This window comes from Cydia pomonella, chromosome 9 (genome assembly GCF_033807575.1).
Source record: "Cydia pomonella isolate Wapato2018A chromosome 9, ilCydPomo1, whole genome shotgun sequence".
Lineage (NCBI taxonomy): Eukaryota > Metazoa > Arthropoda > Insecta > Lepidoptera > Tortricidae > Cydia > Cydia pomonella.
In genome coordinates, this window is record NC_084711.1 from 1,962,947 (window position 1) to 1,987,908 (window position 24,962).

Genomic DNA, 24,962 nt, shown 5'->3' on the forward strand with positions numbered 1-24,962 from the left:
ATTTATTCATAAAAATTCTATCCACGTTTTCTCGTCTCCTAGGTCTCAGAAACTTTCCATCACATCTCGTTTTATTTGAAAATTAATAGTATTTCCCCAATTTAGATCAATTCTTAAGGACATATCACTGCCGGTTAACTTTATGGATCATTCATAGTCGACGTAAAAATACGATTCACTAGCTGAATCGTCGCGGACTTTAATTGTCGAGCCATTCAAGGTATACTTTACATTGGACAAATCATACCCTCAGTGTTGACAACCAAATTTGCTTGAACTCTGAACGTCAAGCGGAGTAACTGCTGGGGACAGGGACAGGATTTGACAAACAAAATATTCCCCAATTATATGAACGTGCTTGACAGCAGTATACTTTTTAGTCAAAGTGGGTCACTTTTCCACTAGCTAGATTAAAACATCACAAAAAACAATTGTATATAGTAACCCTAACTTGTATTCAGTAAATCTTCTGCTATCCCACTTGACGGTACTAGAAACTAACTCTAAGAAAAAAGCTATTATGAAAACTGTCTCAGAAAAGAAGCAAAGTTGTGGTTACCATAGTCGATCTCAGGTCGATTATTCGTCTCTTTTTCGGCCACTCGAATTTATGATACAATAAAGTTTTCTTCTCTTACCACTTTATTCAAAAATAAACCCTATCTTACTGTAAATAGAGCTGAATATTGATGTAAATAGTTCAAATGGTAATCTTAAGTATAATATATTATAACCACTTGGTTTTTGTAGAGTGAAGTATAACATTCCTCGTAAAGGATTATTCTAGCAGGTTTAAATTGTAGACAAAATAGGTAGAAAATTAAATGTCATAATTTATTTAGCATTACAAAAAATAACATTTTTAATATAATATATATAAACTAACTTATTAAAACGCATAAAATACAAAAAAGAATACAACTAAAGTAAAGAAACATATCTATATACTTGTATTTACAAATAAAAAATGGGGGTTAGCTCGTCCCGATGATTTGTTTTTTTTTTTTTGGTATTTCATAGTCAGTATTTTTCTTGCATTGGTGTGGTGAAAAATGTTGTGTTTCACTCGTAGGCAAAGTTTGTTTAACCCTCGTGCCTTGAAACCGTCGTAACGCTCAAGATTTCACTTCTCGAACCACTCGCTACGCTCGTGGTTCAATTTTGGAATCGTTCGCTTGCTCGGATATCAATATTAGCACGAGTGGTTAAACAACAACTTTGCCCCCTTGTAAAACAAATAACTATTATTCTACCTAGGCAATGTTTGGAATAGGTACATCATATCGGCCACGACATCTATTGCAGATGATTAACGTCGGTAAAATCAGTTGTTGTGGGGAGGTTGATTGCAATGTCTGTGATGACTGAAGAGTCCTATATTAGAGCGGTATCTTCTGCCACAGCAATCTCAAACATGACAACAGTCCAAGGGAGGAGTTCTATGGAATAGAAGGCAATATTAAGCACTATTTTCTGCCCATAACTTCGTCTGCACGGAATAATGATGATGATTGATAGAAACTACCCTATGTCCTTCTTCTGGCTTCAAACTATCTCCTTACCAAATTTAATCTAAATCAGTTCAGCGGTTTAAGCGTAAACAGGCAGACTTCTCACATTTCGTATTTATAATATTAGTAAGGATTTAAGCTACTGTTTCCCTATGCACTGCCTGCTTGTTTTAAATGATTCTACTCTCATCCCCCTGGTTATACCTATTTTCAAATTCCCAGGAGATTTCGCTTAGCTGTTTTGGTTGTAGACAGAACTTGGCACGATTTAGACAGTCACCAAAAATGAGACGCTAATAAAGCGTAATTTCCTGGTAATTTGAGAATAGGTATGACCAGGGGAATGAGATTTTTGTAGAATGACCCTAATACAAATTCAAATAAGAGCAGCTATATGTTATAGCATACTAAGAAGATACGATATCTTTGAACAGAATTGTCAAAGACAACTTTATTTAATCAAGGATAAGATACTTATTAAGTTGATATTAATAGGCGGTTATTGCTTCATAGTTAATTTGATTATGACTCGCAATAATGCTTGATTAAGCGAGCAATTCAGTTTGATACTTTCAAGCGAGCTTTGATCTTTAACAATATTATTAAATTATTTTTTTTACTATCATACTAATATTAAATTATTTTAGCAGTTAAACTCACTTTTTTTCACAGGCAATCGCACATGTTTCGGAAAACCTAGGTTTTCGTTTTCTAATACTCAAAACAACAGATACTTAGGGGAAAGTATAAAATAAAATTGATATTATGTCGCCCAAAAGTATAAAGGGATTGAATGGGACCGATGAAAATTGTTTACTTTGAGATACTGCCCATATGGGTACATCGTGAAGCGTTTAAATAAGAAAAGTAGAGTAGTAGTAAAACCTTATCATTTAAAAAAAAGTGGATTTGGCAGTGGCAGAATATTAACTAATAAACAAGTAGTAAACTCGTCTGGAAGAGATTGTTCTTTAGCTATAACCTTCTGTTTTTTACTAGAGATTATTTAATAAGATGTAACTTCGAAAGCAGGGTAATTTTGAAATTGGCAAATATCTAAACAACCACAAGGACTTCATTCCTTGGCAACACTTATTCTACTGCAACGTTCACTACGCAAGGCATTTTACTCACTACTACTACAGAACAAAGTGCTTCAAGTTTAGTACATATTGCCATTTTAAATATTACCCTGCTTTCGAAGCTATCCCAATGGACCTTACTGGCAAGCTCGGTTCTCCATAGAAACGTAGTTACGCTCAGTGTTGGCCGAACTTTAATTAGAATTGGCCGATAACCATTATAAATTCAACCGTAAACTGTAACGGACGGTTACAGTTTACGGTTCAATTTGTAATGGTTAATGATTAATTCTAATAAACGTTCGTTAAGTAACGTACGCTCTCATTTTTAACGACTAGCTAGATTGTTCTTAAACTTGGTACTTACTTATAGGCGAATGACGGATGAAAAATACGTCAAAATAATGTCGATGGATATGCGTAATATGGATAATTCAACAACATATTAAAAAAGAGAGAACATACTCGTAATTGTACAAAAACTTATAGTATCGATATTTTTAAGTTAAGGTAAACATCAGACTTTTTCTATATTAGGTACTTATTTTAGGTCCATTCCTTTCATTTCCTGTCTTTCTACGTCTACATATCCGTAAAGTGTAATTTCAAAATTATTTGCACCTTTTTAAATAACATATTTTTAATAAAAAATATACATAAATATTACTCGAAATTTATAAAAAGTCGTATGCATCTTATTGCTTTTGTTATCATATTGCATCCGTTGGCCGCCCTTTGTTAGTTACAATAGGATAAGGTATATATATGCCTGTAATTATGTAGCTTCAGATACCATAATTAAAAAATACAGCGAATATAAGATTAAATTTTCATACAAAACTTTTTTAAGCTCTATTTTGTTTATTTTGCAAGCTGGAGCTATATAAACTAATTACAGGCATGTATACCTCATGTCATTGCATGTGCAAAGTTTCATTACAATCCAACACGTTTTAAAATGAAAATGAAACTCCGTTTTTATGGGAAGGTGAAATTCAGCCGAGCTTGCTACGGACTCAATTATATCACAACACAAATTAAAATTAAGAAAATTAATCAGTTTAAATTGCAAATATATATTTCCCTCCATTCTTTGTAAGACCCTCATCAACTCCATAGTAAAGTTCCGTGGATAATTTTATGATTCCCCTGGAATAGTTATCAGTGGACGGCATTGTGCAACGGGGCAAGTTTTAATAACATCCCGGAGTTTGTGCAAACTTTTCAATTTGAACAATCTGAGTGGGAGCGATCGACCTTAAGGGTGAGAGGTTGTTCATATATGAAATATTACTTACTTGAATATTATCCGGTAAATTACTTTCCCATATAAATTCTTTTACATTCGTCATATTTTATCACGGCTTATAAAAGTCTTGTTTTAGCTATATTTAGATTGATTTGTAAGCTGGAACTTTATAAACTAATTACAGGCACCTCCTCCTCCTCAGAATTGAGGTGAATGTTTACACACACAGAATACTAATCACAAAAACATTATTTAATGGATGAATTAGTGAATGTAAGTCATGCGCAGAATATTAATCTAAATAAAATATAAAAAAAAAAAAAAAAAAAACAATAAAATCCTTGAAGAAACTTTCCGATCCATCTTGCAGTTGGGGGTTCAACTTATTGTCGGTAAAAAAAAAGTACTTACTCATGTCAAAATTGTGTGCGTCAATAAAACTTTAGTGCTAGAATGTATTTTAAAAATAGTTTCAAAGACTGATGTGAAACATTTTATCCACAAGAGCAGCAAAGTATTATCTTGCAAATTTTGAGTTGTGACCTCATGTTGGCTGGTGAAATTGACCTTTAAGTGATATATTGAACGTTACATATTTATAATAGCGTTCATTTGTATTTGATTTGTAATGTTTTATAGTAGTTTTTTGTGTTGTTTAGTAGTATTTTCCTCAAATTGCTGTGGTGAACATTTTTATTGCTTCACGCGGTAGCCAAAGTTTGTTTAACGCTCGTGCCTCGCTACGCTCGATGTGTAATATCCGAATCTTTCGCTTACTCAGATATCAATATTAGCACTAGGACTTAAACAACAATTGCCTCCTTATAAAACAAATTACTACTAATGTTTCAAAATGGATTGTCATGGTACGTACACTCTAGAACTCCATCAAACAATCTACATCGTTCAAGACGTGTAACTCGCTCGATACTTCGCCAACCTCATGTAACTAAGGCCATAACATTAACGCAGACACGGACGGCCCAATTCAGATAGTGCTTATACGATATCACAGCGATACGATACCGATCTGTCAGTGTCAAAAGTTTTTAACCAAAGACAGATCGGTATCGTATCGCTGTAACATCTTATAAGTGTTGTTCGAATTGGGTCGGGAGTCACTGCGAACGTGTTAATTATGAAATAATTGAAATTTGAAGTGAAAAATTATGCAAATGGGATAACGGCAGCGGAACGGCAGCCATTTTGAAGTAGTAAAGGTGTTGCCGTAATAGACTATTGACTGCAAATTGAAATTAAAAGGGAAGTGGAGCACAATGGGAGTTTAGTAAAGTAGAATAGGGGGAATTTTAGGAGTCAATCGTGGCTTTGTGCAAAGAGGTATTTCGGAGAGACTCTCTCGGTGACTTTGTGTGTGCCGATCAGGAGAAATATCAGCGTACTTTAGGGGCCGCTGTTCATTTGGTGGGTAAACTTAGATTTATTTTAGTGCTTATATATGTACAGGCGACAGGCGTGCAATCGTAATACTACTTACATTCCTGACTTTGACGATCTGTCTGGCCTAGTAAGTAGTGACCTTGCCTAGGAAGCCAATGGTCCCGGGTTTAAATCATGGTAAGGCCATTATTTTATTTTTGTGATGAGCATAGATATTTGTTCCTGAGTCATGGGTGTTTTCTATGTATTTAAGTGTTTATAAATATTTATATTATATTATAATATATACCGGGTATGGTCTGTAACAGGAGCAAACCAACATTTGTTCAGCAACTTTTAAAAATAACTGTTATTTTGATTTTTAGAACACATTAAAGTTTATTCTAAGACGCAATGCATTGCGAATTTTGTTACGTTTAAAGCGTGACAATCAACGTCAATTACACTGATGACAGCGTACTTTGAAGGTAATATTTAATTGTATGAAAAATAGGAAGTCTAATGAATTTTTAATTTTCAAAAATCGTTGAAAAAATCTTGGTACGCTTGAGGAGTAGGTACAGCCTACAGTTTAATTTATTACTCGTGTTACCGGCCACACCCGGTATATTGTTGTCACACAACACAAGCTTTATTGAGCCTACTGCGGGACTTTGTGTAAAAATGTCCTATAATATTTATATATTTTATTTTAGCGCGCACAAGTTTTTTGGAGAAATCGCGAAACGTCTGGTTGACGTAACTGGTGACCGAAGAGCTGGCGGCTTCCTCGCACAACGTATCAGTATTGCGATACAACGAGGAAATGCCGCCAGCATCCTTGGTACAATGCCTCAAGGGCCTATTTTAGATATAAGCTAGTTATAGTAATCATCTGTATATATCCATTATGTATATCGTTTTTATTTTATTATTTGTTCCTAATCTACGATGATAGATACAACATTTATTTTACGGGATCAGTGCGTGCACTGTCTCGTTATTGTCACGTGCTGATGATATTTTGCTGACTAAAACCAGCGAGTTTCGAAACGTTAAAACAGATTGAATAGTTTCAAGATTTTTCAACTTCATTTTGCCAACCTTGGCATGTACAATTATATTTATATGTTCGTCCTGACGGTTCAAACATGGCGCACATAAATAACCAGACCTTTTATGTGCTTCCAAACCCAAACATAAATACGAGTAACGCTCTAAATTTTGGCGAAACGCAACCCCTAATCGCATAACCGACGATCGGCTGCCGCGTTATCGCCGCCCGGCTACGGCACCGGCCACTTTGGGCCCAAGAGCAAAATATTACCCGAAGACCGAAATCATAGATCATATACCCGTTGTACGAAATAAAACTTCGCTCTTATTTGCGCTCCGAGTGGCGAACAGTGAGAAGCAAGGAACGAGTGTTTCTTTGCGGGTTTTGATTTATCAAAAGTTCGTACTGCAGCGGTATCATGGTCGTGTTGTTGTCACTTGTCATATCATGCGTCACGTTCGCACTTACGTATTTGTTAGAGCGTGACAGGTAGGGTGACAAATGATAGACAGCCGACCATCTTAGCCCTGCTGGTAGCTAGCGATTGACGATTAACTTATTTATTACCTTCATTCGAGACCTTCACCTATACGGATACGTTTATTGCGAGAAAATTGTGTCGCTTAACTTCAAACTCGGATAAATCCATTCAACCCTCTTATCTATTACCTTTTATGAATAGCAAAATCTGACCACTGAATTTATATGAGTTTGAAGTTAATCGACTTAATTGTAATAGCTTTTTTGTCGCTGGAAAAACATGTATCTTTAGAGTGCATCACGACTATGGATTAGTTTCACATAAATTACAAGAATCTACTTCAAAGCGGAAATTATAATATGTATACGTGTAGAATTCAACTAAGTCGTATATGTTGTTGCACAGAACGGACTTTCTTTGGGCTTCGTGGACAGTAATTTGATGGTACCTATAAGCATTATAGGAGTATTTTTTCGTACGCTGTCTGCGTGACGTCGTCTATGACTGAAATAAACGTACAAAATTCTAGCATGGAAATTTTCCAACTCTGCTCGATAATTAAGCTAGCGTTGAATTTGGGAAAGAGGTCAATTTTGCTTGTACGAAAATTTTAAACTAGGAGAATATTAGGTATTACGAGTAGTAGCACAAAATTCAGACTAAAATTTTAGTTTAATACCCGTTAAAAGACCAGTATCAGTTTTTATAAAATCAACAGATTATTTTCGTTCTCACAACGTTTGATTGGAATTATAAATGCGAGCAGTGAATTGATATTTAACCAACAAAAAATAATCTTTTTGAATTTTAAATGCACTTCCAGTACAATATGATGGTTGAGTTCAAATCGTTTATCAGTTTTTTCTCGTCGTATCATTATACTTGTTGGAACCATATAGCAAACGATAAACGTATTAAACTATTTTTAAACGGGTTAATCACTAGACGAATAATCGCTCGATATACTTCAATGCAATTTTCGAGGAAATAAAATAAAATCTTCTTAGAGCATCGACTGCACCGCCTGTACTGCTCGGGCGCGCGTCGCGAGTTTTGCTGGGCATTTCCGCAAATCGACAACCATATGCCTATTTGCGGGAATACGAGGTAGCGCTACTCTAGCTACCACAGCTGCTCCACGCAACCTAGCAGTGTCTTCAGCGCAGCTTGAGGTGTATTGGCAATTCAAATGTATTGGCACAATCTGTGCATGCATTGAAATATTTGGCACCAATCTCTGACTTGTTATGCCGGTAATTGAAATGCTTTTACATATTACCAAGATATTAAACGTTATTTCTGTTCGAATAAATTAAACAAAACTAAGGATGATTTACATTTTTATTAACTGACGCCATTTATCAAAGTGTAATTTACGAGTACTAGTAACTTCTAACCAGGACCTACGTAGAATGATGATTCCCGTAATAAAAACGTGATAAAAATTTATCTTTCCTCGGGACTCAGACTATATTTATTTCAAATTTCATCTAAAGCGGTTTAGCGGTTTAAGCTTGAAGACGTAACAAACAAACAGTTTGTTTTCGGATTTATGAATTTAATATGAATATGTATGTATTCCACTTTCTAAACTTTCCATATTTATCTACACAGAACACCTTAATTTTAGGAAAGCAAAACGATTACCTTAAACATCACCTTTTACTATTTTTTTTATGCAGATTTTTTAGCACTTTATAGAGACAATTGGCCTGAATCGTGTTTCTTTTCAATCCGGTCCTTTAAAAGGTAAAGCACATAGTTAGCGATATATTAATTTCAGATTATCTATATACCCCTCCAGCAAAGTCACCCTATTTTATTACACCCCTATCACCACCAAATTCCACATAAATCATCAGGCAGCAATGCTTCAGACACCCAAAGATAGAAATTGATAAATGTTCCGCGGCACCACGGAATCCTCCCGAGCGCGCACCTGCGATGCAATAAAGTAATGGACGCACTCCATTGCGGCCTACATCGACTCACTTGATTAATGGATCGGGAGAGAACAAGCGATCGATAGCGTAATTGGCGATCGGCTCGAAAAAGCGGGATGGAATAAAAAGCCTTTCATCGTGTTATATGTGGATGATGCTCAAAGTACGAGTAATACACACATGTTTAAATATTGTAGTCTATGGTTAGCGTAAATGTTTCACATTACCTACTGTTTCGCTTGATGGTTATAATTAGCTTCCCGCTATTTAATGGTTCACGGAAATTTCTTTTATGAGTGTTTGTTTTTATTCTAAACGCGATCGTGATGACTTTAAGAGGTAGAAAATCTTTCTTCTTTTTTTTTCAAAAGCAATACAAAAAAAAAAATTTTTTAAAGCGAAACTTATAAACCTAGAATATATTATGTTAACCTAGAAAATTTTAATAAAGACGTCACACTGCTTAAAATGGGTTTCAATAGAAAAGGCAAATAATATAAGCAAATCAAGTTACTTTTTTATTGTAAACTATATTCAATACTATGAAATTAAATGGATCTGTAATAAAATTTACTTTTTGTGGACAACCACGATTTTATCAACTGTTTATAAACTTACTTCAACTTAATGAATATAATTAGGCGTTACTTTGCGGAAATCCATACTAATTAAAACAAAAAATATTACTTTGCTAATCTGAGAAAAAATAACGTGCTAGGCAATCAGTGCTAACCCGTTATACTTACTTGCGTATTTTTTATATATTTTTTTTTAGTAAGTATGACGGGTTAGCACTGATTGACTAGAATGTTTTCTTTTCACGGATCAGCAAAGTAATATTTTTTGTTTTAATAATTTTAACCTTTTATTTATAGCACTTACTAGTTAACATAATATATATGTTCATTGAAAACAACCATTCGTTAAACTTTTAGCATATACGTCAAATGCTAACAAAATCTGTCATATTTATTTAAATTATTTGTCTTTTCTATTGAACTCAACTTAACGTGGAGTATACAAGCGGTGCGACCTTAACTATTTTACCTATAGGTAACTTTACTAATGACTAAGAATAGGTCAGGGGCCCTACCGCGAATACAGAAATTCGCAAATTGCGGGGATCTTTCTCTCTTACTCTCACTAAGAAGTAATTAGACAGAGAAAAATGCCCGCAATTGATAAACTTCGATTTTCGCGGTTATAGCCCAGATGTTGACAGCACTTTCTCAACACCATTGCCAAATAATGGACTCAACGATTATGCATACCCTCGGGCTATTACCATTCTGATGAAGCCGCATTATGCGTGCCGAATAGCCGATGTAAATAACTAATAACGGATAGCCCACGCCAATGATGTTACTTGCCCTTCATGAAGATGGATGCGACAGCTACCCGTATGTTACGTTTATGTTTTCGATCCCTGGCTATTGTAGGGCCATAATTAATAAATAGCTGAAGAGCTAGCGATACTAAATATGTGGTTGCTCGAGCGTCGTTGACACCTATTGCAATCGAAAGGTTAGATGATAGCAAGAAAAAAAGTTATATAAAGTTTTCTTTTCCAGCGAGCCGGAACGCGATTACAGTTTTTTTTTAAATATTTAGTTTGAAGGAGGGTTAATTTATTAAAGTAGATTAGGGATTAGGTCAGGTAAGAAAATGCGTACAAATAATTTCCAGATTCAATAATAGAAATTTTTACTATTAATTTGAACTAAAATGACCAAATCCAAAATCTGCTTAACGATTTGTTGAAGCCACACCAACCAACGGCTCAACATAGACGGCTAAAAGTGGTTAAGGTAGACTCCACGGGCTAGCAAGATATCACTCATATCTTAATCTGACGCACTAGAGTAAATACAAAAATCTCTTGGGTTTCAATGAACATGTAAGACTTACTAACAAATTGAAAATGCGAGTCACGTCTTTAGGGACAACGAGTGTGAACGAGATTTCCTGAATTATTTAAAACTCATTCTGTTAATTTTGCCACTTTATTGGGATACGGGGGTCGAGAACACAATAACGAAAACAAAGCTATAAAATCGTCCTCACTTTTTGCTAAGGAGAGATGCCTTAATTATTCGTTTTATTAGAGATTTTACCACTTTGTCGGCATGAATAGATATTATACTATATGGTTAGGTTAGGTTAAGTTAGAAGCTATGCGAAACTCTGGGGACTTGGAAGGAAAATAAATAGAGATACTTAAACATATTATTAAGTATAAGCGTTTCCAGTTGACTACATAACCCTAAAAGGTGAACACTGATTAGAAGCAATAATGGAACTTAAAATCTCAATAAAACTAATTTTGGAAACCTCTCCTAATAGGTCAGGCAAAGAATGCTCAAAAAAGTTATAGAGGAAAATGCTTGGAACACAATTTTTGACTTCGTAACTTTGTTTGGACTACTTAGGAGGTAAACAATACATATCAAAAGTCCCCGGCCGTAGCCCTTGATCTGCAGGGAGAGGGGGGTTAGAAGGTCCCATTTTTTGTATTCTCGATTATATCTCGGAAAACAATACGTCTTAGCGACATAGCCACTTATACAAAATGAAAGTTGATTTAATTTGTTACAAGTTTTATTTGTTGAAGTTTTCCGATATCTTGTATATTTTTTGAGATATCCGCTCTTGAAACCTTATTAAGGGCTCTCAATTTTATCATGATATCTACATCAGTGAAATGTGAACGTTCATATTTCTCCTCATGTTAAATCAAATAGTTAATGTTATCAAATTAAGTAATAAACACGTTATTATTCGAAAACAAGCATAGGTTACAAGTTCATATTCATGTAGATTTATATTCATACAGCCTTAAAAGCACACTCAACCAAAGCAATTTATTTACACCGACGTGTACCATCGCTCCCTGGGACTATATGGCCCATTAGCCCGACGTATCGAAGCCCTATCCCTCCCATCTGCATATCGGGCCACTAAAAATATACACAATTAATGTATATGCCCCGAAAGCCGTGAATAAATATCCTGCGTCTAGTTTTAATGGATTAAGCAAGAGCTGAAGCTAAAAATTTTAATTATATTAAGCATCTAGACGCGGTATTAAAGTGAATTATGTGGGTTTTTTGGTTATTAAGCTTTTGTGTAATATTTAATATGCGAGAGCAATTTTAGTATAGTAATATATTTATTGAAGAGATTAGAGATTGATAGAAGGATCGAAAACGCCTGGCGGAGCTTCTGGTCTATGAAGGAACTCATGAAAGGTAAACTCCCTATTGCACTGAAGCGCAAGCTCGTCGGCATATGCATCTTACCCATCCTCACCTATGGTGTCCAAACCTGGTCATTAACTGAGGCGCAAAAATCACGGCTCAAGGTTTGCCAAAGGGCAATGGAGCGGAGTATCCTGGGTATCCGAAGATCTGACAGGGTGAGGAACACAGAGCTTCGCTCCAAAACCCGTGTCGTCGATGTTGGGATGAAGACCGCCAGGCTAAAGTGGGACTGGGCTGGACATGTCTGCCGGATGAATGATGACAGATGGGCTAAAATAGCCACTAGCTGGCATCCCCAGTGTAGTCGTGGCAGAGGCAGACCGAGAAAGAGATGGCGGGACGACTTGGATGCGTTTCAGCGGGACTGGCGGGATCTTGCTCAGCACAGGGAGGATTGGAAAGCTAGAGGGCAGGCCTTTGCCCAGCAGTGGGACATACAAATAGGCTAATAAAATAAAAAAAATGTATATATATATATATATATATATATATATATTTACACTATAATGTACAGTCGAAAAGCCACTAGGTCAGATCAGATTATTTATACTTCATTGTACAAAAGGTGAAATTAAGACCATCAGGCATTCTCAATTAAGAATAGATTGTAGGAGGTGCATTTAAAATCAAATAAAATAATTATTCAAAATAGATTAAATAGAAAAAGGCATTTACTAAAAATGCCTTTTTCCACAAAAAATAATCCAGCAAATCATAGGATGCTCCCAGTTACCTTTTAATAAAGTCTGGTGTCCGCTTTGGCATTATAATTTCAAGAGTTGTGTGCAGCGACTAGTTTTTGCAAAAGCGAATACTATCTGACCTCCTGGAGTTAGCTCAGTATCCTCACGATGTTTCCCTTAATTAATCGGAAAACAACTAGACATGATTCGTACTTATGTCAACAGGTTCTCCAAACATTGAACCGTAAACCCATAATTCCGTACAAAAGCTCAGAATTTCAGAGTCGAAAGCATGTTCCCAGAAACGAACTCGCTTAAGGCATTAAGGCAACTTGTTTATATTAAGTGCCTTCCAACAAATAGGTCGTAAAGTCGTCGCTAAAGTTATTAAAACATTTTAACGTTTTCACTTACATTGCAAATTTCGTTGTGTTCCATTTTGGCACGCCCCCACTCTTGCCTGGCAGACGTCCAAACACGTCTTGGATTGAAATTTTGGGAAAAGGAATGGCTACTGCGTTAGATAGATACACTGGAAATTTTATTCACATAATTTCACTTCAAAAAAACCGACTACAATGACTACAATATGGTTGGCTGACTTGCTACACAATTAGTGATAAAAAGAAAGAATTGAAATTAATCTCCATCTTTCCTGAATTAAATCTATAAAATAAGTTTATAAAATAAAGGGAAAGTTTTCAAAACTTTCTGTCTACATAATTCCTAAATTTTCGTATATAAATTACCTTTACTGGCCAATATTTTCCTTCAAACGGCTCCCGCGTAAAAAGCGTTATTTTGGGCTTTCCTAAAATAAATCCGAGGGTATAATTTCCTGAGCTAATTTACATACTTTTCCTCATAATTTTTTCATTTTCTTTTAATTAACTTTCTTGAATTTAGAAGGTGCGGACGATCGGTTTGAATACAAAAGTTCGTTAGGAGAGTAAATTGGTGTTTTTTGTTTGCTACAGTGGTATTAAATTATGTCGCACACTTTGAGAAGCAAAAGACGTATCTCTTTCAACTTTTCTTTGAAAGCTCCGACTTTAATTTACCAACCAGTTTTTACGAAAGGGTGTCCTGTAATTTGTTATTTACGTCATGAAATTGTGGGTTTACAATTAAATTGCTTCTGGTTTTTAGGAATTTGGACAGCTAACTGGAAAATATTTGTTGAAATTTTTCGAATACCTACGCTTTAACTATGGCCAAGATTTGCTTCATGATAAACCTTACATTCATCTTTAGTACATACTTAGTATGCCTACCTATGTCTCCTTTTTACTTATGTAGGTACCGTAAAACTACCCAACTATAGTCCAATACTGCAACTATGGTCCACAAGTTCAAAAGGAAATTAAATATCTATACCAATGTTCCTTTTGGTTTACTCCTAGTTTTACCTTCCATTTATAAACATACTTTGCCTTAGAACTACAAAAATATAGTAAAATAAACGAGAAAAATTGAGTTTATTTGTGAACCATAGTTGGGAGCTTTGGACTATAGTTGGGTGGTTTTACGGTACTATATTGTGGCAATAAATAAAAGTATTATCTTTCTTTCTAATAAGTAAACATTATAGCGTTTCATTTTATCTTCGTTCAATTTAAGTAGGAACAATGCATTAATTTTTACTTAAAATCATAATATAATCATTTTTCTAACTATACGCCATAACAAGGGTTAGGAATTTCACGGCCTCTGTTTTATACTCCAGCACTTGTGTTTTACAATCTAGGCTCCATATAAACTGAACGCGCTGACGTCATCCAAATCCGTCAGCTCACCTAAGCCCCAACCGCTGACATACTACGGCGCGGACGTCGGACCCATTTGTCGTCGTCCGCAACGCATTTATACCGTGATAACGCCGGCTGACGTATCAGAGTTATAACCGTGAAAATCGAAGTTCGCAAATTTCGGGCATCTTTCTCTGGCACTCTAATTACGCCGTCATTGGAGTAAAAGAGAAAGATCTCCGCAATTTGGCTTTCGCGGTAGGCCCTCAGTTGCTTGTCAAACGTCAGTAAGTTGAACCAGTGGACTCTAGACTGGTATACAATGGTGTCTACGCTCTGAACAAGCTTGAAAGACAAAATAAAGTGCAACTGGTATGGATCCCAGGGCACGAGGGATTCACACGCAATGAAAATGCAGATGAACTTGCCAGAGAGATGTAAGTGACCACATAGGTCCAGAAGCATTCGTGGGGCACTCACAGCGAACCATTATAATGGCTATCAAAGACCACACTAAGACCAGACACCAAAAAGAATGGGACAGTCTGACGGGTCTAAAGCACTCAAAGCTCTTCATACAAGGAGTTGACTCAGGCTGGAGCAAAAAACTATGGAAACTTAGCAGGAGACAATTCCAAATTATAACAGTGGTGTTTACGGGCCATAATGGCGGGATAAATCAAATAAATCGGCTATTATTATCAATACAAAGAATGAAAGTAGGTACTCTTGTCATTTTGTAAGTATTTACTCGGAAATGCAATGCAATCTCCTACGAAACCCCCAAAGGCCTGACTGAGATAATCCCTATCAGTCCACAAGACATTATATTAATTGTGGGCGACTTGCCCGGATTACGTTGAGGTATACATCACTGAGGCTGCGAGACGCTCGAAGCCAGCTAAGGGGCTAGTTAACAAGTTGATACACCTAAGACAGAGTATGCCGTCCATGCAATTACAATTTGGTCCGCAGAGATTTGACAGTGGATATTTCATAGTTACCAATGCAACGCGCGAGACACGTCGATTTGACCTATTTACGAGTATTCCGTTGTCATCTGTGGTATATCCCGACCGATACGACCTTCAAAAAAAGGACGTACTCTCATGTTTAAGGCTGGCAACGCCACTTACAACCCCACTGGTGTTGCAGGTGTCTATGGGTGGCGGTAATCGCTTACCATCAGGCGATCGTCTGCTTTTTAAGGTTCCATACCCAAAGGGTAAAACGGGACCCTATTACTAAGAATCCGCTGTTCGTCCGTCCCTCCGTCCGTTTGTCACCAGGCTGTATCTCATGAACCGTGATAGCTAGTTGAAATTTTCACAGATGATATATTTCTGTTGCCGCTATAACAACAAATACTAAAAAGTACGGAACCCTTGGTGGGCGAGTCTGACTCGCATTTGACCGCTTTTTTGTCTTCTATATGATAAAAATGGCTTTTGTCTTGTATAGGGCGACAAAAATCGTGTACTATATTCAACAACGAACATTATTAAATAAAACTAACAGGAGATGAACAGTAGGGCTAAGATGGTCGGTTTTTTATCATCCGTCATCATGCCCGTCACGTTCTAACAAGTACGTAAGTGAAAAAGTGACGCATGACATGACAAGTGATAAAAATGCGGCCATGATAGTGCCACAGGGCACACAGAAGATATTAAATATAATTAGATAAATTTTTCGTCTCTAAATTGTTTGTGCTTTAGTTTTGAGAATTAAAAATAAACCCTTCTTAGGTCTCCGGTTTTCTTAAGTGTGCTGAAACACATTATCTAGTCTGTGTAAATGGTTGCACTTAAAATCCACTTACCTCCAGAGGCGGCGAGCAGGCCGTGCGCGCGCAGCAGCGCCAGCAACAGCAGCGGCAGCAGCGGGCGCCGCCGCATGCCGCGCGACCCCGCCCCGCCCGCGCCGCGCCGCCGCCCACACCCGCCGTACCCCTCACCTGGTGGACAAACATTTTTTATTACTTTCATGTGCTCCAAAAGTGAGTCATTGTTGTTCTATAAAGTGTGCAAAAAGTAACACGTTTGTTCTCTAGAACATTTTACTTTCCAAGTACGTTTTTTTTTAATAATTTTACATGGTTTTACATGGATTGTACATCAAATCCATTTCCATTCAGATATTCAACTCCCTATTCCATAAATAACGATACTTTTACCTCAAGAAATACATATCATGAAAGTTTATAGTTTATACTTAGTCATGTTTTTTAAAAACAAGGTACATTTTACATTCTTCGTATTTGAAATGAAAAGTAGAATTTTTAACTCGGGTGAAAGGTACCATTTCAGCCCTTGGTTAACACTACTATTTATTAGTAATGTTCTCTATCAACAGGTCTCGCGCCGTAAAGCATGCCATAGCTGAACATAGTTGGATATCGCGACAGAAAGACATAAATAAAAACCGACTAATGCAAGCGGACGTTCAGTGGCTGTAGCATGGTCGAATTTTTATCACTTGTCACTATGCCTGTCATGTTCTAGAAGTCTGTAAGTGACAGGATAATACAGACATAGTGACAAGTGATAAAAATGCAACCATGCTGCAGCCGCAGGATAACATGGATTCCAAAATTGCCTACAATCATAAGTGATTCAGAATCAGCCGAATGTGGTATTTAAAATAGTATTACCAATTATGTAAAAAATATTCTTAAAACATAATTAACTATAGACTTTTCATTGTAAATATTTAAGTACCCTCCTTATTTGGCTCCTAAATGTCTTTTGTAATACAGAATATTAACACAAAAAAATTGAAGAGAAAAAATGTTAAAATTACAAAATATTAAGAATCATTTAGAAGATCCCAATCAGCGGTTGCGATTGTTCGGTCTCATTGAAGCGGTAGGCGCCATTATTGTACCACTGAGTACTTTTTGAGATAAATCTACGCCGTATTATTTACAAAATAAGAAAAAAAGTGACAATCAAGGTTTGTTAAATAATACAATATATTTACGAAAGCTAGAAGCTGGTTGTTTTCTCAAGTTATACTTAAATATGTAACTAAGAGCATAGATTAATGTATATTAAGTTTGTTAAGAATTGTAATTATCTCTTTTAATTAAAAGAAAGAAAAGTATTTTATTTGCAAACACACAAAAAAGAATAAGTATAATTAAGTACCTATACTATACTACTATACTACCATATATTTTTCACATCACCTATTCGAAAAAGGGCTTTTTCTTCCCTGCTAGGAAGGATCAAAGTGGCACTTTTCGGTTCTAGAACACTGTTTTTGTACTTTTACATACATTTTATTAATATTTAGAAACATAATCATTTCCTCTTAGGTGATGTGAAAAGCAATATGTGTCACATGTTAGCAAAATTATTTCCACCTTGGGCGTTAACACTTGAATCGACGACCAGTCTGGCCTAGTGGGTAGTAACCCTGCCTATGAAGCCGATGGTTACGGGTTCAAATCCTGGTAAGGGAATTTATTTGTGTGATGAACACAGATATTTGTTCCTGAGTCATGGGTGTTTTCTATGTATTTAAGTATTTATAAATATTTATACATTATATATATCTTTGTCTCAGTACCCACAACACAAGCCTTCATGAGCTTACTGTGGGACTTAGTCACTTTGTGTAATAATGTCCTATAATATTTTATTTATTTATTTGAATTCTTCGCTACGTTCAGAATTCATTGACACCCTCATCGTAAATACATGTCATTTTGCTCCCTTGTGATACAATCTACTATTGAAAGATGTATCAAGATGAAGGAAAACTATAAAGACAATTTTTATGCGTCCTATTTTTCACTTTTCGATTAGTCTACGCTTATATATAGAGTATGTCGCACTCAACTTTATTGAGTATAAACTTTAAAATAACTAACTTAAATGCTAGAAAAAAGGCTCAAGTTCAGCATTGTACAGCTCGGAGGCTATTATTACGTTTTTACATATTTTTTTTTTTTCCGAAAAGGTAAGCATTTGACCACAGTTTCACCTGATGGAAAGTGCCGATGTAGTCTAGGATGGAACATGCTTACCTAAAAGATGTCTATTCACTCTCGATTTAAAAAGGTCCAAGTTATATTGGACTGGGAATAGATTTGCAGGAAGTGAATTCCACTCCTTAGCCGTACGCATGATAAAGCTGGATGCGTAGCGTTTAGTGCGAATCAGTGGTAAAGTAACGACGTAAGGGTGAAACGCAAGTCCGCGTCTAGTCCCACGGTGGCAGAACGGAGATGGGGGGATAAGATTATGTAATCCCATCGCACAGTCCCCGAAATGTATCCTGTAGAATACCGATAAACAGGCTACCTTTCTACGGTGTTCTAGGCTCTGCAGTCTAGCCTCTACCAATCTCGCAACCCCGCAACGCGCTAGGAAGCTTATTGCGTTTGTCTATAGAATCTAGGGTGGCTAGCTGATACTTGGCGGATCCGGACCATCCCAAAGGTGACTGCAATACTCCATACACGACCGGACTTGAGCTATGTAAAGCTGAAGAAGCTGCCCCGGTGTGAAGTACTGCTTGACCTTAGAACATAACCGACATAAAAAGGTCAAAGCAGAAAGTTCTCAATCAGAGTATTCTATTTTTTTATGTATGCCACCGACATTTTTTTGACAGTGCGAAGTTGGACCCATTGTAATCCACCTCATAATGGGATCCCGTAGAAACCGATAACTCTTCAAATAATAAGAGTCGTATAGTTAGGTAGTTTGTGCATTTTTTCGCGACGAGCATACGTGAAAGGCGACGTCAACAAGGAATCACTACATCGTATTTTATATACGTACACAAAAACACACCGAGACCGTCGCGACCATTTGCAGATTAAACTTTCGAACTGTGTTTACTTTTTAAAACATAAAAGCTGACAAACAAGAACAGAGCACAATATTCCAAAACGGATACGAGTATTTGTCTTTTTTCCGCAAAATCTCCTATTTAATAAAATCTAATTCGTTTGGAGACATTTCATTTTGAATTTTAATATCGAGGTACCTCGATTTATTACGACGAATGAGCAATGTTTTTGACGATTATGAATTTTTATGGCACTTGTGTTTCGCTTCTGTGTCTGATATTGGCTTTAAGACCCAAGCACGACTCTCGGCCCGATTCGAAGAATGATTAAAACACGTTTAAGATCTTTAAAAGATCGATAACTAAACGACATGTCAAAATTGACGTTTAGTTCGATTCCGCTGTGATCCCAATAAGATCTATCTACGATATTTCTAACATCGAAGTGTCATTGGTTACCCGAATCGAGCTGCTTCTGTCAATTATACGACGACGATATCTAAATGAGAACTTATCGTTATCGTATCTCATTCTTCGAATCGGGCCGTATGTCAGTGTCACACGTTCTTTTAAAATTATGGCTACAGTCCAGGGGGACTCTTTTGCCAGTATTAAGGTATTAGGAGCTTTAAATACGACTAAAATTGTACGGTTAGTACAAGACAGTGTACGTTAATTTTATCAGCTCTTATAAAGCGATAGCTGGACTTTACAAGTAGCACGTGGACTACCGGCCGTTGACTCCAAAATGGTGGTTAAACGCGTTTCAAGATTAATTCTCCATTCTCTGCACACTATGACATTAGTTTACTGTATAATAAGCTATCGATATTACACTTTAAACAATATTAATGAGCAAACAAACAAAGAAATTATTTACGAGGCGTGACTATCAAGATGACGCTCGAACCAAACGTCCGATCCGAACGAACCGTCAGTGTCAAACGTGATGTTTTTGGTTGAAGAAATATAAGTCTCTTTTGATAGTGACAGATCAGATCCATAATCGATCCAGATCTATTTTGCGGCTTGTTATAAAAATTACGCTTGTAAATTTTTAACAGCAAAAGAATGTTGTTTAAGGTTGATACTCGATTATAAACCACGAAAACAAAATTTGTGTTCCGGCTATTTAATAGCCCGAGTAATGTATATGTTACCGTACAAACCAGTTTTTAGTGAAAACGCGTTTTCCCTGATTAAAACTAGTTTTCTGTATCGCCTCACTGAAATAAAAACGCGTTTTTAAGGTTCCGTACCTCGAAAAAAAAAAACGGAACCTTTGTTATCCGTCCGTCCGTCCGTCTGTCTGTCAAGACCGTTATTCTCAGGAACGCGTGGAGGTATCAAGCTGGAATTTATATCAAATACTCAAGTTTACTGTCCGTTGGAGCTGTGAAAAAATTAAACTTCTAAGCCAACGCAATCAAAAGATACAGCTGTTTATGCCGCAAATTTCCGCAAATTTTCGACCCTCGCAAGGGAATCAAAACCTACAGGGTGCTTCCCGTGAACTCAGAATCTTGAAATTTGGTACGAAGCAACGTCTTATAGCACAGATAAAGGAAAAATTGCGAAAACCGTAATTTTTTAGTTACATCATATAATAATATATACCTACAGGTTTGTACAGAACCCTCGGTGCGCGAGTCCAACACGCACTTGGCCGGTTTTTTCTCGTTACATCTGACTAGATTTTCCGTAAGGCTTCGGTGAAAACTATTTTTAAGTGGCATTTTTCAGTCAAAACTAGTTTTCGAAAATAATCCAACGACAGTCACAATATTCACAATACGCCTCCAAAAGAACTAGAATCACACAAACAACTAAACTTTTGTAATGGCCACTTCTACCGTGTTGACGAAAATATTTTCAATACCTCATACTAGATACGAGTATTTTCATCGAGAAACTTCTCTTACGACTTTCAATTACATACTCTCTACGTCGTCATTTTTTCTAAACATATTATTAAAGATAAATCCGAAAATACCACAGTATAAGAATAGGAGCAGTAAATCAATTGTAACGTCGGAACTTGGGGAGGGTCCCTCCACGTCCCGTACCTTACGTTATTTGTAATTGAATTGTCAGTTTATAGGACCCGCGTGGACAGTACCCGGTCCCTGGCGGTGGCTTAAAGAAAAGATTGAAGCGAGTTTTCACTACCAGAGGTCATAACGCTAAAAACGTAAATCAAAGTTTTTTTATCGGCCTCTTAAATATGCAAGAGCGATAGAGAGACAGATAACACCCTCAGATACGCCACAGTGATAATAATCATAGGATTTACATACAAAAGAGCATTTTATGTTTGTCAACCAAATGTGCACAATAAACGTGCCATTTTTCGAGCAAAAAGGTAATAATTGTTGCTGAAACCAATATATAATGAATATTAAATAATGTAATACCTTTAACATGAGACACGACATATTACTACGAAATTTTATATTAATTTTGTGTGCTTACATAAATAGATGAGAAATACAATCTTATTACGTTGATAGCTTTAATGTTCCTTATACGCAAACGCTTAATGCTGTCTAATGCTTAATCACCAATCAATATAAAATAAAATCTAAGCCTCATTCATTATAAATAATATTAAAATAATGTCAATGTATGTACACATTTTATAACGCATGAGCGTACTACCTACTTTTAATTTTACTTTTATTTTGAATTTATTTAGTAACTGCTAGTAGGCACAATAACAACTAAACATCTGCAAACTTTATCACTTGCACCACAATCGAAAATGGCCCCAACGAAAATCACCTCCACGTAAAAAAGAAAAGATTCTCAAACTGCCCCGACTTAATTCCGTAAGATTTGCCCGAGATATTTTATAGAAAAAGTTCCACCCTTATCTGCGCCTGAGTGTACCCCAAAAGTACTCAGATTAAGCCGGCGTTTTATAGGAATGTAAGAGCCCGCGCACACAGAGAGCGGTCAGGAGTTCCGAGTTCCGAGTTCCGCGTTCGGCGTTCATTAGAATGTATCGAGTCTATAACAACAACGCACACAGCGGGCAGTCAGACCGCGGCGGTCAAAGCGGAACGTCGCGTTCTAAGAGTTCTTTGCCCGCCGAGACAGGGAACGCCCGAACGCCGCGATGTCTGAAGTTGCAAACACGGAAAAGTTGATTGAATTGGTTAGGGAAAGGAGTTTATTATACGATACGAAACACATTTCCTCCAGTTAGTATTTTGTTTTTCGATATCAGGTTTTATGATGTTATACAATTCATTAAAACTATTAATCGACATTCGAAAATAAATATAGAATCGTTGTTCATCTTTAAGTAAATCCTGAAAAATACTACTAAATTCGCCTAGTTCTTCTCGTGTTGTGTTAATTGGGTGCACCCAATACTTCCTTTTCTTTTTAGAAGCTGCTAAGCTCCACAAGAGCGATAATTCTTCATCGGACGATGAACTTTCTAGTGACATGGTGCATGTGCAAAGACCCAAACGGAACTAGAACGCGAGAATTTGAACGCGGCTTGTGTGTGTTGGAACTCTTGAGCGGTCAACGGTCACTAGAACGCAGAACTCTGACCGCTCTTTGTGTGCGCGGGCTCTACTTCGAAACGTTTTGAAGGTATCTTAAAGGACTGTTTCAGAAAACAAGAACGTGCTGCAAAAAGTTTATTCTATTTGTAAATAAGTGATAAGCAGCAAGGGATTTTATCAAGTGTACTGATAGATAATAAATTTCATAGAAAATATTGACATATGATTCGCCAAAATGTATAAGACAGCAGATTTTGTGACAAAAAATGTGAGGGAGTGTAGCTTTTATGCTATGTATGATATGAAATTCAGTTTTTAATTTTTCTAATATTAAATGCAATAACACTCGTTTTTTTATTTATATGATAAAATACATAAATACAAGCCGACACATTTGACGACTATTCTGGCCTAGTGGGTAGTGACCCTGCCTACGAAGCCGATGGTTCCGGGTTCAAATCCTGGTAAGGGCATTCATTTGTTCCTGAGTCATGGGTGTTTTCTATGTATTTAAGTATTTATATATTATATATATCGTTGTCTAAGTACCCTCAAGACAAGCCTTATTGAGTTTACTGTGGGACTTAGTCAATTTGTGTAATAATGTCCTATAATATTTATTTATTTACAAGCGAGACAGAGTAATCGAAAACAAAACAATGAAAGGAATTTCGTCCCAGACATACATTCAACTCTCACGCTATGGGCAGGCAGTATAGGCAGGAAGTAAAGTTTTTTGTAACTTTTCGCGCCGATACAGCATTTCACAGTAAATGTTTCATTTTATAAAATGCCCATTTATGGCAGCCAATTCTACTGTTCAAAACCGATATAGGTACAACAATCACATGGCGACCCTGACCGAGGCCTTGTCCTCCATGAAAGAGCCACTGTGAGATCATCTTTAATTTGACAGATAAACATGGATTAAAATGGTCTAGAGCGTTGAATGGGCTTGATGAGAATGGGCGTAAGTATGCAAAAAAAGAAAAGTGAATATAAAATACAATTTCATTAGCAGAAGTTTCTGCTTGTACATTTACTGTAAACTAAGCTTCTCTAAACTTTAGTTTCGAACGTTCCTCTTCAAGCTCCAATCCAAAGTACAGTAAGTATATCTCAACGGCTTTAAATCATGGTTTACTCCGCATAAGTTTGATTGAAGTGTTCAGTTGCAATTACATTAGCGAGCAAGACTAACGGGGCGACTGTTTGCTTGGGGACAAGTTACTGAATCGGTTCCGAGCATTTGATAACTTGGAGTTGATAGTGAACTTTGAAAGATGTATTTGTTTAGACTGTTTTGGGTTAATTCATTTTAAAGCTTATCATACCATGCAAGACATAGGCACTGGTTTTTAAAGTTTACTGTCACGATTTTTACTCATTATTATTTATGTCCTCGGAACGTCGGAGGTAGATTTAAAAAACTGAATTATACGCGATAAAGTCCCGTTTTAGTAATTAACAATAGACATAATTTAATGGTAATAAATATAACAGGTCACAACTTACAAAAACAGCTTGCAGTTATTGAGCACATCATTCAATAATTATTATTATAAAAGGCCTAGCAGGCTAAGAGAGGAGATGTGGGCCCTGTGAGTAATACTTGAATTGTTAAATCACTGGTGATCGCCACCTCATAACTAGTAATCACTCCAACTTTCAGCCTATAAAGCCTTAAAGATAGAGATCTTGAACTGTCACACAGATAATGTCAAACGTGTATTGTATTCAACATCGTTTTTTTCCTAATCTAATTCAGCAAATTTTATTTGTATGTGTGAATGAATGTGTCAACATGTTAGTCATCAGATATTAAGATACAGTTTATCGACAATACATCATAAGCCGCCACACCATTGTCATCCGACGTGGCCCTTTGTAAGGCAACCCTTCCTAACTTACTACTAAGCATTATCACTAACAATATTCCAGCACAATTCAGCAGCCATTTAAATATCGCCCCCATTTCCATACAAAGCACAATTGCGGCTCGAACCATCAATTATGCTCCCCGTCTCAATATCGCAGGTTCGTTTTATCAAAATAAACTGTCTTGGCAAAGAGACCGGCGGAGACTGGCCACAGGAAACTGGGTGACAGTATGACAAAGAACCATCAACACGATCGCGAGTACTTACGGGTAAACAGCTAAAATTAAAAGAATCAACAATGTCACTACTTCTGTCACTTTTACTACTTAAAATTTATTACAAGAAGTGTGGAGATTAATAATTAAGA

At 36.4% G+C, this 24,962-nt stretch overlaps 1 protein-coding gene across 11 annotated transcripts in view; it reads right to left on the bottom strand.

The window, feature by feature from the left end:
• The window catches only part of LOC133521066 (disintegrin and metalloproteinase domain-containing protein 11), an 813,047-nt gene that overhangs the window by 537,816 nt on the left and 250,269 nt on the right, over nt 1-24,962 (bottom strand). For all 11 annotated transcript variants that reach the window (XM_061855801.1, XM_061855805.1, XM_061855799.1 and 8 more), the window contains one exon: nt 16,217-16,351. In XM_061855801.1, the coding sequence (XP_061711785.1) occupies nt 16,217-16,351 (135 nt within the window). The remainder of the gene's footprint in view (nt 1-16,216; nt 16,352-24,962) is intronic.